Source organism: Cygnus atratus, chromosome 2 (genome assembly GCF_013377495.2).
Source record: "Cygnus atratus isolate AKBS03 ecotype Queensland, Australia chromosome 2, CAtr_DNAZoo_HiC_assembly, whole genome shotgun sequence".
NCBI lineage: Eukaryota > Metazoa > Chordata > Aves > Anseriformes > Anatidae > Cygnus > Cygnus atratus.
In genome coordinates, this window is record NC_066363.1 from 152,434,298 (window position 1) to 152,452,233 (window position 17,936).

The 17,936-nt window shown below is 39.5% G+C and overlaps 1 protein-coding gene across 1 annotated transcript in view; it reads left to right on the top strand.

Moving 5' to 3' along the window:
• The window catches only part of TG (thyroglobulin), a 155,389-nt gene that overhangs the window by 19,208 nt on the left and 118,245 nt on the right, over window positions 1-17,936 (top strand). Inside the window, exons 11-20 of the mRNA XM_035561698.2 lie at window positions 247-489; window positions 827-964; window positions 1,556-1,633; window positions 2,005-2,117; window positions 2,827-2,938; window positions 5,040-5,240; window positions 8,971-9,180; window positions 11,411-11,565; window positions 12,010-12,166; window positions 16,585-16,809. Coding sequence (XP_035417591.1) covers window positions 247-489; window positions 827-964; window positions 1,556-1,633; window positions 2,005-2,117; window positions 2,827-2,938; window positions 5,040-5,240; window positions 8,971-9,180; window positions 11,411-11,565; window positions 12,010-12,166; window positions 16,585-16,809 — 1,632 coding nt within the window. The remainder of the gene's footprint in view (window positions 1-246; window positions 490-826; window positions 965-1,555; window positions 1,634-2,004; window positions 2,118-2,826; window positions 2,939-5,039; window positions 5,241-8,970; window positions 9,181-11,410; window positions 11,566-12,009; window positions 12,167-16,584; window positions 16,810-17,936) is intronic.

Consider the following 17,936-nt stretch of genomic DNA (forward strand, 5'->3'; position numbering starts at 1 on the left):
CACATCGTAATTTTCTAGCTGAAAAGAAAAAGCAGGACAATGAATTGCAAACTCCCAAATGGGTAAGGAGCACTGGAGAAGCCTGTTCTGTGAGCAAATGGGAAATAGAGAGGATAAAGCAGATTAGCAGTTATTCTATCAGAAAAGTTTTCATTGGGTTGGTTCTGTGTGTTGAACTGCCATGTCCAAGTCTGCAGACGTGTGTAAAGGACAGGCCAAGTGTCAGCTTTCCTCTGCCTTCTCTAGGTCCTGGTGTATGTGAAGGTGTTAAGCAGGAAGCCATGAAATTTATGGAGGAAGCAGAGCAACTCATCCGAGCATCAAACACTTCCCATTTCCCTTTTGGAGAGAGCTTCTTGATGGCAAAGGGAATACAGCTCACAGACAGCGACCTCCTACGTTCTGCTCAGCTCTATGAGCCAGAGGTGATGGTCTCTGAAAAGTTGTTATTGGGCAGTGACTATTCCCTCCAACTGGCCGCACGATCAGGTAAGTGAGAGGGAGATGAGAGCTTTTAATTAAAGCGATTAATGACCAGGATCTGTGCAAGGGTGCTATACAAGGAATTCAACTTTCCTGAAAGATGAAACACCTGCAACTCAGCAGGTGTTACTTACTGGTGTAATTAACCTAACCCCAGATCTGATTTCAGTTGATTTCAGATTTTCTTATATGTTTGGCACCATGCATAGGCCAGATATACATCTGCAGCGTTTATTTTCCTTTCTAAAGTACAAGGAACAATCAGGTGTTTGTAAACACGTACTTTTAAAATATCTCTTCTAGCATTGGCCACCGATATCTTTCTCTTACTTACCTTTTACAGTCTTGCATTTCTACTGGCGGAGTCACTTTGCTGTGAAAGGTTCTGCTGGAGAAGCAACACAGCTGGGATTTCATCCCTACATCCCACAGTGCGATGGCCTGGGAAACTGGGAGCCAACTCAGTGCTACGAGAGCACAGGTGAGCAGTCACCAGAAAAATACTCCACGTTGCCTGAACACAGAAAATCTAAGTAGAATTCTAATTAAAAAAAAAAAAAAAAGGAAAGCCTGTATTGTTTTAGTCAAACTGTAGAGAGGTAGATAGGTGGGCTTTCATGACGGGTGAAAGATTGACTGGAGTGAGGGGCTCAAGTGACAACTCATAGGGGCTCAAAAATTGGTCAACGTTGAGTTGCTTACTGCTAGTAGTGGTCCTAAGAGGTCATTTTGGGGGCTGGAAATTTTCATGCTTCTGTTAATGACCAGGGCAATGAGACAGAAAACACTCTCAGCAAATTTGTGAATTATACTACATTGTTGGGAATAGGTGATACACCGCATAACAGGGCTTGCAATGGAGGATTCTCACCAGAGCTGCTACTTTTCCATTTACACCACCACTCTGAAGTATGGTCTACTTATCTCTGGAAACGAGAGTTATCTGTCTTAGACTTACTGACCACTTTCTGTAGTGCTGCAGGGGATCAAAATCCTCCAAGAATGCAACAAAGTTAACTAGGAATACTGCAATACAACATTTAAAATAAGTCTGTTTTTCTTCCCTGGGCAGGCCATTGCTGGTGTGTGGATGAAAGAGGACATTATGTTATGGATTCCTTGGTCTCGCGCTCAGCAGAACTTCCCAAATGTCAGTTGTTTGTTCTTCTTAAATGTCTGTCCTTACTTGTTCTTAAAAAAAAATGATAAAATATTTATTGAAAATTCTAGTAAGATACGCAAGAAACAAGTCTTGTTTTTAACCGTTGCAGGAAAAGAGCAAAGGGCCTTTTATGCTTGTTTTGCTCAAGTTTTCGTTTCAGTTTTTATGAATTCAGCTTGCATGATTTGGGAATGGACCCTCTGCTGTTGTTACCAAACACCAATCAGGTGTTCCCTGCCTGATGCTCAAGCAAAGCCTCAAGTAGATTTGTGAGGGAGATAGATGTACCCCTTTCTCTAGGTTAGCTTTGAGAACTCTATTTTAATATACGTGTATGGTTTTTTTTTTTCCTCTTACAGGCCAGACGTCATGTCAGAGATCTCGAGCCAATGCCTTAATTTCCAGCTGGAGACAGAGTGGCTCAAAGGTGGATGCCTCTGCAGCATATCTGTTTGTCCCCTACTGCCTTGAGGTAATTTAGCATGGATGAAGGAAGAAGAAACAAAACTTTCCTGGTTTTGCTAACACAATGCTAAAGGCCCATAGAATTTCAGTCTATGTTCACTAAGTATCCCCTGTGCATTCTCATTAACCTGAAAGAAAAGGGTTAGACAAAACAAAAAGGGGGCTATGCCCTCCATAAAGCAGAGTTTAAACAGTTCTGAGATGAAGACCAGGAACAGAAAGGAACAGCAAGCTCTGTTCCTGCCTGCACTTCCTTCCTACAGGGTGAAACTGGTTAGAACTTACACAGGGCTGAATTTAAAAGGCACAACTTAATTAACTGGCATTTAGGAGACTTTTGCTTTCTGAGCTGTGAAATGATGTCAGGATGAGAGGGAGATGGATACGGGTATCCCAAAATGGGGTCCATGATGTTTGAAACATGGCAGTGAGCAGGGTAGAGCCCTGAGATGAGCAAGGAACAGACACTTCAAATCAAGGTTATACCAGAACTTCATCTTAGTGGGCTTTCAGTCTACATACTCTCTCTCAGGGCATGGTTTCAGTCTTATACTAGGCAACCTATATTTTAATATTTCATTTTTCTCGTTAACATGTATTATAATGGACAAATGTATATACAATAAATATTTTAAACATGCTTTTGGGATATGGATTTCTGAGTGTCGCTGTTAATATTGATTGCTATGCAGTGACATGTAATTGATTTTTCTTAGACAGGAGAATATGCTGTGCTACAGAGATCCTACACAGACATTTGGTGCATAGATCCTGTGTCAGGAGAAGTATTTCAGCGTGGCAGCATAGATTCAGATGGCAATCCTGAGTGTGAGTAATGCTTTACCTGAAGCGTGTTGTGGCAGTAGTAACATCTCAGAATCATAGAATGGCTTGGGTTGGAAGGGACCTTAAAGATCATCTAACACCAATCCCCCTGCCATAGGAAGGGATGTCATCCCCTAGACCAGGTTGCACAGGGCCTCATCCAGCCTGGCCTTGAACACCTCCAGGGATGGGGCATCCACAGCTTCTCTGGGCAGCCTGTGCCAGTGCCTCACCACCGTCTGAGTGAAGAATTTCCTTCTAACATCTGATCTAAATCTCCCCTCTTTTAGTTTAAAACCATTCCCCCTTGTCCTACCATTATCTGCCTGAGTAAAAAGAAAAATGGAATGATGCACATGAAAACATGGTTGGACTTATGGTTTAACTTTTCAGTGACAAGTGCAAGCTTATACCTTTGAAAGGCTAGCTGAAAATAATTACCCTTTACTTTCACAACACCAGAAACAAAGTCTACACAAAGTGATGAGCAAGCTGTTTTCCCTTCTTTTTCATGCCACGAAAATTCTTTGGGCTCATGGATGAGTTTTTAGGGTGATTTCTGAGCTGTAGGAACTGATCCACTTGCAATAAGGGAGTCAGAGAAGCACAGAATCATTCAGGTTGGAAAAGGCCTCTGAGATCATCTAGTTCAACCTCTAACCTAGCACTGACAAGCAATACTGACTTGGTGGTATGAATTAAGTTCTGGGACCTAAATTAATTAATTTTTAAGAACATATGTCTCCCTTCAACTGACAGAGACAGACATTGCTGAAGAAAGCATTTAGGAAAACAAGCTCTTGTGCCTAAAGCTAGACTTTGAGGAGCTACTGAGTGAGACAGGTAACTGTTACAGGAAGCCGGGCAGAACTATTTGAAGCCTGAAACAGAATGTGGACATTTTACACAGTCCACAACTGTTCTATGGAATGTGATTAAATCTATATTATCTTTATATTGCCTTCAAATAAAGACAGAGCACTGTTGAGGTCTCATCAGAGATGGTTCATCCAAAAGGTTGAAGAATTCCTGCTTATAGAAATTGAGGTGTCCAAATGAAGCTAATGCCCTGGCTCTGCTTTTTCTGAGCAGTACAGGCAGCTCAAGAGCCTGCAGTGCTCATTTCTTCGCTTCTTCAGATAGGATAACAAGTTTAGATGATGCCTTGGTCTGACCCAGCAAGTCTGCTATCCTCTTCTTATTGATGGCCTAATGACACGAGTCTGGCAAAGACATGCAGCAGACCTGATGGGGGATAAATAACTGCACGTTCACTGAGGAATTAACAAGTACATTGGTTCCCTGAATCACCACGCAATTTTAAAAGCTTACTTCAGCACTTGTGGATGAACAAAATTAGTAAATACTAACTTCATTGCAAGCTGGGGTTGAACTTTTTGGATCTTCTTGTGTGTGGATAGTTCCTCAAGCAGATGACCCTGTCTTTTTTATTTGTGGGAAACCATAAATATTGCTTGTTTGTGTGATTTTGCATATGTATAGGGTTGTGTTCTAAAGGTACTAAACTGGGACATTTGGACCATTTTAAAATGCTAAATAATTATAGTATTACTATATTTCAAATGACCTTGCTCAAAAATTCTTACTAAACAGAATGCTTATTTTATTTTATTTTGTTTAAATTCAAAATGTGAGCTTCTAAGTGATGCACTGTCAAATTTATGGCAAGAAAGGATGTTAATGCAAAATAAATCAATATTGCATCTTGTAGTTTTTCCACCATTTTCTCGCACTTTATCATGCACTTTAGTCTTTACAAAACAAAAAAACAAAACAAACCAAAAACAAGCAAACAAACAAAAAACATTTCCTAGTGGAACTAAAATTTCACACATTTCTGTAATGATACACATTAATTGTGATTTTGTGTCCCCTTATATTTTTATTTTTAATAGTGCTAAAAGCACTATTGTTGAAGTGTCTAGGACAATTCTGTACTGTAGTACAGAATAGTTTAGAAATTAACTACTATCCTAAACAGAACAGGATCATACTAAATTATTACTATAATTCATTTTTTTTCCAGATTATCAGTTTGCTGCCTTCTGTTCTGCATCTTGCAATGATTTTCCTCTCTTTAAAGGTCCTAGTTTCTGTAATACGTTGAAGTCCAAAACCAGTTTACGAGAAGCTGGTAAAGGCTACATCCCACAGTGTGAAGGGGACAAGGGGATGTTCTCACCCGTGCAGTGCAGCCAGGATGAAGAAAGCTGCTGGTGTGTGTTCGACAACGGAGAAGAGGTGCCTGGGACACGAGTAAGCGGAGGAAGACCTGCATGTGAAAGTGAGTTGATGCTTGAGGCATTTTGCTTCCATGCAAGTTCAGGTCTGGAACTAGACTCAGATCCTAACTTTTTCCAGTATTTAGTTGTATTTAAGCTTCTTTGTTCAGACCGTTATATTTTTGCTGTTAGTATGATTATTTTTGTATTATAGCAGATTTCAGACCTATCTGGGCATGATGTCCCATTTTATTCAAGTACTTTGTCATGGAGAAGGAGAAGGGTCTAGATCTTTGACATTTCCTTGGTCATAAAATTGGGTAAATCAAAGGGCTGTTAAACTTAGCTAAAAGTCCACCTGAACAGTTTGCTGCAAACTTGAACCTGTTCCAGTGTGAGCTGGCGCTGGGATTAAAAGCCATTCAACTGACTAAAATAAAATTTAAAAAATGTATGCTTCTGCCATTCCTACTCTTGGCTAGTGGTCAGAATTGTGAAAAGGATGTGCCAAAACACTACATATTCACAGAGTATTTCCTGTGTTATGAGAGCTACAGAGTACTGGATTTCACTCATGGTTTCCAGTGAGATGTCCAAATGGCAGACATTTGGATAACTTTTATTTCCAATGGTCTTTATACATCTCCCCATCACTGAAGTGAAGCAGAACAAATGAAATTTTCTACAAGGCCATGCTCCAAAGTGCAATGATTAACTGAAACTGAAGATGTAAAAAGAAAACCTTCAAGAGCCAGTGCCTGCAGGACACCACTGTTTCCATAGCTCTTACATTTTTTAGATGAGAGCTGTTGGTAGATTTCGGAAAATGAGGCCACATAATAAGAAATTGCTTAGGTTTCCTTTTGTGATTACGCTATATAATGAGCAAAATGTGTATCTCAAGCTGATGGTGTCAGCCAGACAGGCTGTAAAGCATTTTAATCAATTAGATAACTCCTCAGCCAATTTGGAAACAGCCTACAACATCATTTTCTTTGAACTCTCTTGTACGAATAGACAATTTTGAGGATAGGATTGTTTGAGAAGCCACAACGAGATCACAGGGTTATATCTGCCCCATACAGTGTGGTGTTATGTGGAGGTGCCCAACCAAGCTCTGAAGAAATGAGCTCCAGAGCTAGGGCAGTACAGCCACATGCAGCTTTCTAGCTCTTCAGAGAAACAGAGTTTATTAGTCCAACAAATGCAGTGCTGCTGCCATCCTGCCTTCAGATTAAGGGCTAGGACTTCTGTGAGACACTGGACTGTGTAGTAGTTATTCACCAATTTGTTTGGACCAGGTGGAGGAAATCAACATGATGCATGACACTCCGTAGAGCAGACTGACTTCCTGATAAACTCTGAAAGTGAACAGAGAAAAGTGGAAGAGCTTGTAGTATGCCAGAGAAAAGTCAGAATTAATTTTAAATGCGAGTCTTTCATATCTTCTCATCTTCACAAAAGCTCATTTTCTGGATTTCCTCCTAAATTCCAAAGGATTCTTATGAAATACGATTTAAAGAAGGTGTAGGCGTACACTGAGATAGGGCCCTCAGATGATTTTGCATTCTGTTTGCACATTTGCTGTTTCTTGGGATCCTGTAACACTGTAGTTTTCCTAGAGGAAATAGTGACTGAATGATTGACAACATTCATTGTTAAAAAGACTGAAGTGAGAGAGACAGATACCTGCTTCAAAAATGTAGTGGAAACTTGGCTTTACTGGGAAACATTTGTTATTTTGTGCATAGATATACCACTGAAATAATCTTTAATGATTTTTCTGGATTTTGAAAAAGCAGGGAACTTCTTCATGCTAAACAACTTAGTTACAGGATAAAAATAAAGAAGAAAAAGTTATTTTCCTCTCAGTTTGTCCATCCTCATCCTGGGAACTACTAATAATTGTTCAGGAAAGAGAAAAGGGAGTATTATTTCACTATCTTGGATATCTTGTCAGCAAAAGAAGCTGTTGTGGTGGGAGAATCCAATAAACTTCTCCTGCAACATCTGAAGAGACAGCTGTAAACAGCAAGTAGTAACTTCAGAGTGCCCAATGTTTGCAATGAGGTTTTCATTAGATTAATCATTTCCATCAGAGATAGAATCCAAGCTCTTCTAGTTGACAGGCACCAGAGAGCTGATGCCAAGTATCCTAGCAGTCCCCACATGCACCTCCTGTCCTCAGGCCCACTTTCCACAGCTCTGAGTGGAGACAGAGAGGAGAGAGCCTTTAGAGAAAGTACTTTCCTTTAGGAAATCTTTAGAAACACCTGTGAAAGAAGTGCCAATATTCAACTTGATTCTGGTTCATTCCTGCAGGACCAAGAAATTGAGTCAGAAAGAAAAGAATGAAAAAATGGTGCAGGCTTGACAATGACAGTAAGGAAGGTGATAACTGTAGAGGGATAAATGAACAAAATACCAGTTGTCTTGACTGGTTGGTGAGTGATTTGAACTGAAAACTGTGAACTAAACCAGAAAACCATCCATCCCCCATATGTGTTTGGTGGGCTGTCTTTTCTTAGTTTACACACCAACTCTTATTGAGACAGGCAGTACAAGACCTAAGCAGCATAGGGCTGAGACTGGATTTGCCTTGCTGGGTTTAAAATAAAAAAAAAAAGTGTTAGAGTAATAAGGAGATCACAGACTGATTAATATTTATTCATTATTAATTTTGAATAAGAAGATAATAGCATTTTCGTGTAATGGATGTAGTTTGCATTGGTCAGGATAAGTATTACTATCTTTTACAATGATAGCCTTTAGCCCCAAAATCTCTGGAGGTTTATTAACACTTCATATTCATAAAGGAAGGATGACAGGTTTGCAACTTTACTGAGAAAAAAAAAAAGTAAAAAGACTGGATGTAGAGTCAAGGAGTGAAAAGGAAGAACATAGAGTCCCCATTTACAGAGTTATTACAAAAATAATAGTCCTCCAGCAACTAGGGAGGTTGGGACAGATCTGGGCATTGTTGTTTGGAAAATGATCTACATATACACAAAATAAATGCATTTTAGGATATTAGAACTTTATTTCTTTATATTTATTTTGAATTGAGGTAGTCATTTTTATTTCTTTCTTTATGTTTTGTAGTTCTGGAACTGAGAAGTGTGCTTAAGTATTACTAGATATATTCAGGAAGTAGGTTGGGATCTGGCTAATGTTGAACAAAGCGGTTGGCTTGTACTTGTTAGTAGGAGTTAACAATTATGGTAGTTAGCCTATAGTTCGTTATAGTGGGCTAGCAGGTTTGAAATGACTGTGTTGATACAGAGTGAGTTGATAGGGTAGATTTCGCACTCTAATTCCAAAGCTGTGTATCACAGCTAGGGATCTGCTGGGTCACCAGAAATATCCTGGTGCTATTGAAGGCACCATAATCATGAGTTTTTGATCTTGAAACTCCACTCTAAAGAAAACTGAGATTTTTTTTGGCCCTGCCTGTTTCCACTGGATATCTTTTGTGAAGGTTGATGGTAAGAACCCTTCTTATCATTTCCTGCTTAAATCTATTCATAACTGTTTAAAACTTATTTGTTGTTATAAACCATGCATGTATCTTTCTGTACCCAGTGCATTACCCATCAAAATCAGTACAAGTCTTTTCATCAGTATTAGTAAACCGGACCAGGCTGATGTCAAACCAGATCTAAGCTGGTATGTGTGAGAAATGCACAGGGTGCTGTCTAGGTTATCTTTGTTGATATGAGGGTTATGAGGACATTTTCCTACAAGTGTTTCACAGTAAGCTGCTAATATATCTATTTCCTCCCCTGCCTAAAGGTCCCCAGTGTGCTCTGCCATTTGGTGCCTCATCTATTCTCAACGGAGCTGTGATTTGCGAAAAGGTTTCTGAGCAAACGTCAGGCGTTCAGCAGTGCTGGCTGGTGTGTCGCCAAGGCTTCCACAGTGCTTACTCCAGCACGTCGTTTCAGTGCGATTTGCTGCAGCATCGATGGGTCTCAGCTGCCCCGCTCTACCAGGCCTGCCAAAGTACGTCTGGACTGCCATGGGTTGGGAAGGGCACAGAGCAATGTAAATGGGTGTTCAAAAATCCTCTTTCATCATGAAGCTATATTATGAGTTACAGTGATAGGACACAGTTATATGGGAGTTTCTAAATTAAGGTGCAGTAGATTAGTCCTGTCTTCTGCCATCTTCATCGCTGCCTTTTGACTGGCTATGCCAGAAACAGTCCCATTTTTCTGTAACAGCATAGTTATAAATAGTTATTCAATCTATATGCAGATTTTCCTTTGCAAGTTAAAAGACGCTGGCACCATGAAGTGATTCTGATGGAAACACTTAGCCCTTGAGGAACAGATGAGCACCAGATGTTTGAATTTGGCAGAACCTGAATGTTTATTTGCATAATCATGTCACTGTTACTTCTGCATCTTTCTGTAGCAGTCTGTTCTTTAGGATTATTCTCTCTGTTAGATGACTTGCAGCATTTTTAAAACCATTTTTCTTTCAATAAAAACAAAACAAAACAAACACACCCTTTTAAATCTTGGAAGAATCAGTTGTCTATTCAGAATGCGTGTAATTGGGTTTTAATGTCAGCCTTTTCGATTATTTCAAACAGAGATAAGTTCCAATCAATACAGCATATCATAGCACTGCCTAACTTTGAGAAATGCAGATCTTGATGTCAAGTTTGCAACAGATCTTCATCTCCAGATTGGGCTACACGTGTTTTCTAGAAACTCCTGTATTGACACATCTCTACTCGTACCCAAGGTCTCCTGTTCCCAATGTAAACAATTTTAAACTTTGAATTTCAGATTGAGGCTTTTGTTTGCCCTTAAACATGTTTGGTACATTTTTGTACCATATTATGAGGTAATTTTCATGCTTTCCTGTTATGCCCAAATAACTGTTTATAAGGCCAGAGGGGAGTGTGTGGCAGCCTAATACAAGCTTCTGTTTAATGCAAGCTAAGAGACTTCCCTCAGCAATTTGTGTTTGAAATAGAGGAGGAAAAAAAAATACATCTGATGGTCATTCAATGAAAATCACAATAATGGAGAATTCACCACACCACTTAGCAATTTGTTCCAATGGATAATTACCCACACTCTTAAAAACCTTATTTCCTGTTCCTTATGTGTACACTTAGAGATTGTGGTTAAGTCAGCTTTTAATTACTCTATGATAAACTAAACAGATAAAGGGCTTTGTGCCTTTCAGGAGGAAGCAGGCTTTTGTGTCCTTTGGTCCTCCCTACCACTCTCCTTGGACTTTCTTCAGACTTTTCCACACTCATTTTGGGAGCAAGGGACTGGGAACTGTGCTCCAGCAACCATGCTTGTGTGTAATGCAGTGAGCTCTGTAGAACTAGGGAGTGAGGGAGTGCTCTGCCACTTCTCCAGGCTGCTGGATAAGCTGTGCTGAATCTGAGAGAACAAAGTCTCCAAGACGTTTGTGATCAGCATAATTCAGACAAGAAATGCTCACTTTTTTTTGTTTGTTTGTTTTGTTTTCCCCTCCTGTCTAAGAACTGTTTTGATAAATTTCCATTTTGAGATTGATGACTTCATGGGTCTCTCAATGGTCTGTGTGATTTGAGTCACTCTAGTTTGCTCTCAAAAAATCAGAAGGCCCTTGTTAGTTGTCCATGTCAAAGCCGTTATTCTGCAGTCAAATTTATTCTCTCCCAAAGCTTGAATCCAAGTTAATTTAACAGGCTATGTTTCTGAAAGCCCATTTGAATTAGTATTAATTGCTGTAACTATTCATTTTCTTTTTAAATAGAAGTCCTGTATCAGCTCGTTCCTGATTTTAGCTGAGAGAAATGAAGGTTGACAGACCAATAATTCCTGTTTTTCTGTTTCTTTTCTGATTACTGGCATAATGCCAGCTTTCATCTAGTTCTCTGGACATTCGTATCTGCCAAGGCTTGTAAAAAATCATCAATAGTGGTCAAAATCTTTCCTTATCCTTCTGTGAGTTAGTGCTCCAGTGTAGAATATATCTTTATTATTATATAACTACATAATCTGGACTTTTTCTGTAGCACACAAAATACATATTTATCAAGCACTCTTTCTGCTTATTATTCACTGTGGACAACTCCATTGTTTTCACCTAGTAAAGGGGAGATGTTATTAATGAAAGATCAAAATGCAAATCAATGTCATCTTTTCCTCAAAGCAACTTCAAAAGTCAGTTTCTATGTTAAATAGTGAGGCTAATAAATGCCCTTCTATTTATTTTTTAGAGCTCCAATTATTTCAGACAGTCCAAGCTCAAACACACTTTCAACTACTGCTACCTCCTCAGAAGGCTTGTAGTTCTGACTACTCTGGATTACTCGAGGCATTCCAGATACTTATTTTAGATGAGTTGAAGGCTCGTGGTTTCTGTCACCTCCAGGTAATTTCAGTTCTTTATTCTTTGTTATTCAATAAATAAATGAATGTTGAGACATAGAATACTTTGAATACTTAGAACTTTGCATCTTTGAAAGAGAGGGAAGAGCTGAAAATACTATGAAATCTCTTATATGGATGACTAGGAAAATAGGATGTTTAGACTCACTGCCCATGTCAACAGATTAGTTTAATTGTAGCCATAGAAGTCATATCGCATCAGCCCAATACTTATTAAAATATGTTTTGATGGAAGTGAACATTTTGACTCTTCTTATAGTGAGTAAATAACTTGCTAAAATTATATTCTTCTAATTCTATTTCTGTTCTTACTGTCCCTTTTGAAAATGTTGCCTTGAGCATAGCACAGTGCAAATGAGCATGGAAAGATATGATTAGAAGACCCTAAGTTTGACTAACCTTAATTTCATTTAATTTTGAATTCAAGGTAGATGCATTTGGAAATACTGTCTCAGTTCCTGTCTGTGACAATTCCTCTGTCTATGTTGAATGTGTGAGTGTGGACCGCCTGGGAGTGAATGTCACGTGGAGGACTCAGCTGGAAAACATCCCAGCAACTTCTCTCCCTGACTTACATTATATTGGTAAGTTTATCTCTGATGTTTCTGTGAATCAAGCCTGCTTTGCTTCCTAACTGTTTGGTTTCCCCCTGTCTGCTCTTGGGAGGCACTAAAAAGGCAGTGCAAATGCTCACTGACAGGGTCTTTCTTTATAACACTGGAGGTGTGTTTCTGAACCTTTGGTGTTATATTTTTCAGGCTGTGACTGCAGTGTGAAAAGCAGATATAATTGAGTATTGCTTTCAGATAGCATTGCCTCTCCCAGCTTCTTTAACTGTCACTGAAAATTACTTTATCTGTCAGGAGCTGAACTGTCCTGGAGGTTAATTTCCAGTGGGCAGATTGTGTTCCTTATCGCATTGTACTCAGAGAAACACAATTCACATATTGCCAAAAAGATAAGTAATTTCTTCAAAATGTGGTTTTCTTGGTTTTGTTCCTTTTTCTTTTCATTACATTACCTTTGACACTAAAGAATTACCTTTACCTTGTAAGTCCTAGAGCAAAGATGCAGAGTCCATTGACTGGTAGATCTTCACTGTGGTTTAAAATGAGTTAGAGACAGTGTAAAGAACTTTCAAAAGAGTTGGAATTTCCCTTTAAAATAAAAGAAGTAAAAGACACATCCCAAGTTGAAATGTCCTCTATGCCAGCTTTTCTCTAGTTATACAGATTTGCAATGATGTTCCCAGCTCTAAATATAAATAACTCTCCTTGCACATGTTCTTCCCTCTAATTTTGAGGCATGGAGAGTTGTGCCCTACAGCCTGATCAGAACCAAGTTCAAAAGTCTTCAGGACCTGAGCGGAATGTGCAGTGGTCGTGTGGTTCCTGGCTATAGTGTCTGTGTTTACTTCCATTCAGTTGTACCAGATCATAAAGAAAACATGGATATTAAGTGGTCTGTAGAAGGTGGATCAAAGTGCAAGTTTTTCTGGGTTTATATAGCAGTTTACTTCTGAAACCATTCTGCATTGAGAACGCTGCATTTTTGACCCTCTCCACACTATAATTTTCCCATAGTATTTAAAATTGGTCTTCAGGGAATGACTGTATGGTTTCAGAAGAGGTAGCATAAGTCTAGTCTGGGGAGATCAGACAACTGTAAACACGCTGTCTGTATACTCTTGGCACCATCAACTTCCATTACCTTTTAAAACAGCTTTGGGTCTTTCTGTTTGAGTTATTGTCTGCGTCATCATTGGTGTATGTGCGCAATGAGTGAGTAAATTTGCTCTCTCAGTTGAAAATCTGCATTATTAAAATTGCTTAGATCTTTTCCTAGCTTCTCTATGGGTAAAGGATAAATCTCGTGTGTGTGTGTGTGTGTTGTTTTTTACTTCCCCCGTGAAGAAGCTGAGAAAAAATTACTAATTGCTAAACAGAAGCACAGCATGCATGTGTTCCCAATGAAGAACCTTAAATCAAAATAATTCATGACTTCTTCATTACATTTTTTTTCTCACAGACCTTTTCATGTATTAAATTCTAATGTTATGGAAATCTCTTCCTGAGGGATCTTATGCCGTTTGGCTTGATAGCTTAGACCTCAGTTCTAAAAAAATTGAGGAGCATTTACAGCAATTTCTCTCTTTTCTGTTCAATGAACAAAAATACTAATGATTATAAAAGTGAACTTTTGCTGGATGAACATATAGTAAACAGTTTCTATCAGTGAGATTAGAGGAAATCAATCCCTGTCCCTTATACTGCCAAAATTTTAAGCTTTTTTTTTTTTTTTTTTTTTCCCCCCTCTGTGTATTCTTTAAAGATTTTTTTTTTTTCCCCTCTCTTTGTTCTGGTCTGTCACTCTCTCATTTGGCCAATATGAACTCTAGGTAACTGTGATCCTTTTCCAGTTAAAATCATTATTTGTTCAAATGGGAGTAAACCTTAAATCAGACTTCTTCCCACTGCACAACAGAGGATGTACCTATGCAGGACATTTCTGTATGAGAAAAGATGTATTGTCATCATGGAAGTCCAAGTCCCTAAAGGTTTACCAGGCTCTGAAGAAATGCTTAGTAAGGACTTCCAATAAATCTAACATATGAGATGCTTAGTAGTTTAAAATGCCAAAATGGTGCAGCAAAGCAGGAACAAAACCAGGGAAGCACTGCCATGCTTTACAGCATGCTGAAGGTCCCAGGAAGCTTTTCACGGACTCGAAGCCAGGTCCCATGTCAGCCAGGAAGCATGGCCCCAGGCTGGCCAGCCTTGCTGGAAGGGCTGAACCAAGGCAGCTGTGCTGCACCTGGGTCCCAGCTCAGGACTTCTCCTTTCCTGGCTGTGGATGATGTGTGTACAATGTTACCAGCTAGTCTGTGGCTGGGATGTCTCGCACGGTGCTGGATTGCTCTCTCCTGAGAACAATTCCAAGACTTACCTGTCTGCTTGCTGCGTATGAACATGTTTACTGTAGTTAAACACTTGTTTATATATTGTGCCTGCAATGGACACCATATAGACATAGACACATAATAGGACCCTCACAGGAGGGTCACGTTTAGTGATAGTCTTATGAATATTTTAACACAGGGAAATATTCTTAACTAAAGGAACTTCATTTCTTTCAGTGGGTTCTTTCTGGCTTGACTCTTTGCTTCTTTTCTACACATGAATTCCCTCCAGCTGTCATTTGTAGGTTATTTTTGCTTTTTTTACAGCTAGTTATTAGAAAATTCAGAGGGGTATTTGCTTGAATAAAAAGCTAATCTACTTATTCCTGTTTCCACTTATGAGACAATTTCTGGTAAAACCTTTGCAAATAGTTATGGGTTATGTGGTAATCTCCAATTACTTCCTCAGGAGCTAAGTATCGTTTTGGCCTGGGGTTGAACAAAATAGAATGCGATTTTGTTGATTGCATTATGTACCAGTGCAGCAGAAGGATAAGTTGCTTAAAGCTGAAGGAAACAGAGAACAGAGAACACGAGGACACAGATGTCTGCTTTTACACAAGGTCTGTTCGCTTCTTTAGCCCATAAGTGTAAAAGCCTCAAGTTCCTCCTTTGCCAAGAGGGAAACAACACCTGCATGACAGCAAGCAGCTACAGACCAACATTCAGACAGAGAGGGCACCTGCACTGTCAGTGCTAAAAGTCTGGAATGATCTTTCAGAAAAAGCACGGTAGGGCTGTGGTCTGTTCAGCACAGGCTGGTGGGCAGCACTGCATAGTCAGAGCCTGGTACCTAGCTGTGAAATTCTGTCCTCGCTTTGAGAAGTGAGAAGCTGCCCACGGGCTTCAGAGCAAAGTTGGGAAACTTGCCACGTGAGAGTGCAGCAGTATGCTCATCTATTTGCCTTGGACACATCAGTCACAGCATAAATAAGCTTTGTGCAGTGTGCGAGGTGTAACATTCCTCGCATTCTCTTTACGTATTTAACATCCTCCCTGTGAAAATTCAACATCCAAGGTCATCGGTGTGCTTGCAAAACCCAAAGTACGTAGTGTGTAGGGCTTCCCATTTGCTGGGTTACTGGGCTGTACATCACCTGTAGCTACAGGAGGTCCTCAGAAACCATACAACATTTAGTTCTATGCTATAAAGCCTGCAGGGATAAACAGAACACGATAACAAACAAAATCCTCTGGGAATACTGTTTATTGTAGCGTTTCTTGTGCAGCCAAACTGGGGAATTTGCTCTTTCTCTAATGCTGGAAACTGTTCTGGAGCAAATCATCAGAGAGAGAAGCTGCCTAGGCAGCTGGGGACATAGAAAGTAGGAAAGGTCCTCACTATTTTCCAGCTTTAAACACCAGCTTCAGCAACTGTGGATAGTTGGGTATGTTGAATTTCAGTAGTGTGACAGAAGCTGGTTATTATGTTGTTACAGATGCCTTCAAAACCAAATATATAAAATGCTAAACAAGAAGTCAATGATACACACTGAAACAACAGGAACAAATCTGAATGTCAGACAATCCATCTGCTAAGTGTTTTTAACACAGAAATCATATTTCTTCAATGCTTTAATTTTTGAATTTACTATTTTTTGTTTGCACCCATAGCTGGGGAGTTGGACTTAGATGTTCTTTTAAGGTCCCTTCCAATCCAAACCATTCCATGATTCTATAAGCCTGTCAAAGTTCAAGAAGCATTTAGACAATGCTCTCAGACATATGGCTTGATTTTTGGGTGGTCCTGTGTGGAGCCAGGAGTTGGACTCGATGATCCTCATGGGTCCCACGAATCCATGAACTTGGGATATTCTTTGATTCTATGATTGTTTCTTTAGCACCCTCCACATATGCTAAGATTAGTACTTTAATCTCATAGACACTGTACAGATTCGTTCTCATCCATTGTTTGTTAACATGCTTGTATTTTGTATTTGTATCCACCTATGTTTTTAATTTAAACTTCACCAGTCTTTATGTTGTTGTCCATTTCCCTATTAGGAATCTCATATTATTTTGCTGTATTATTTCTCCTTTTAGAAAAAGCAATTGTTGGAGAAAATCTCGTTGGAGCATTTATTAAAGAGATTGAGGATGGTGGATTTCAGCTGTATTTGGACTCCAAGCAATTCCTAGCAGATTCGTTCATTGATTTTCCTCGGGATGAAGAATTTGATCTGTCCCCGAGCGTGCAGCTAGGATGTAGAAGTGGTTTTAGAAGAACTTCAACTCCTGGGAAAACCACCCCAAATGCACAAGGATGTGGTATGCCTCACTTTAGCTTTCTCTTCTTTGATGATGTTAGGAATCAATATAAAGTTAGAAAATGATCAGTGAACTTATGTTTATGTTTAATAGGTGGAAGGCATAAAGCATCGATGTGAGGGAAAAATTTGAGGAGAGATGGGAATTATTGCTTTGCTTTCTGTTCAGTCTTTGCATTGCAGATGGCAATGACATTGAACAGAAGGTTTCACAAACACTTCTTGGAATTTTTTAGACCTGTCTGGTGTTAGAAGGTCTGTCTCTATTGTACATGATACTTGATAAGAAGATTCTGCAAAGATAATGTAGTTAGTACGTCGTATGATGTTACATTACCCAGGGTAGAAACCTAGTTACAAAAGTGTCAAAAGTCCTGAGCTTGTCAGTTCTTGGGCCAAGTTTGAGCCAGCTCACATGGAAGCTTTCTCCGTGCTGGCCAACACCCAGACCTGATTTAAATTCTGCCCTCTTTTCATCATCTTTCCTTCTGTTTAGTCTGCTTCCCTGGAATGGGCTGTCTTTCTGTCAACATCCTGCTTGGGGCTGCCAAGCCTGCCTCTTTACAGGATCCCTGGGGCTGTGCCTGGCACTGCTGCGTACAGGTCATGCTGCCAAAAAGCCTTTGCTTTGACAGATCACTCTTACTTCTGTCTACATCAACCCCCTTATAGTGCAACCCTGGTTGTCCTTGTTGGCCCAATGAGCCTCCAGTGATTCTGTGCATTTCTGATGTCAGTTTGAGATATATTAATTATGTCTGGGGAACAGAAGAGGGATGTGCCAGTTCTACATATAAGAGCAACAGGTATGGGATAAGTTTTCCCAAACGGAATATTTTCAGATAGGTGAACCTTCAACACTAATCAGTTAGAGATCCCAAGGAAAACTCAAAGCACCTGAAAAGAATTTAGCTCTTTGCTTGGTACAGTGGTTCTCTTCAAGTTAGGACAGCTTTCAGATGCTCAGCTGATTACAACAGTGAAAATAAATGATTTTCACAGAAAATCAGAAAATAAATGATTTTTCACAGAAAATAAATGATTTTTCAGAAAAAGATTAACTCCTATTGAGAATCCAGAATATGTAAAAACTTTCAGTTACTTACCAAGATGTACTGTTGTATTAAT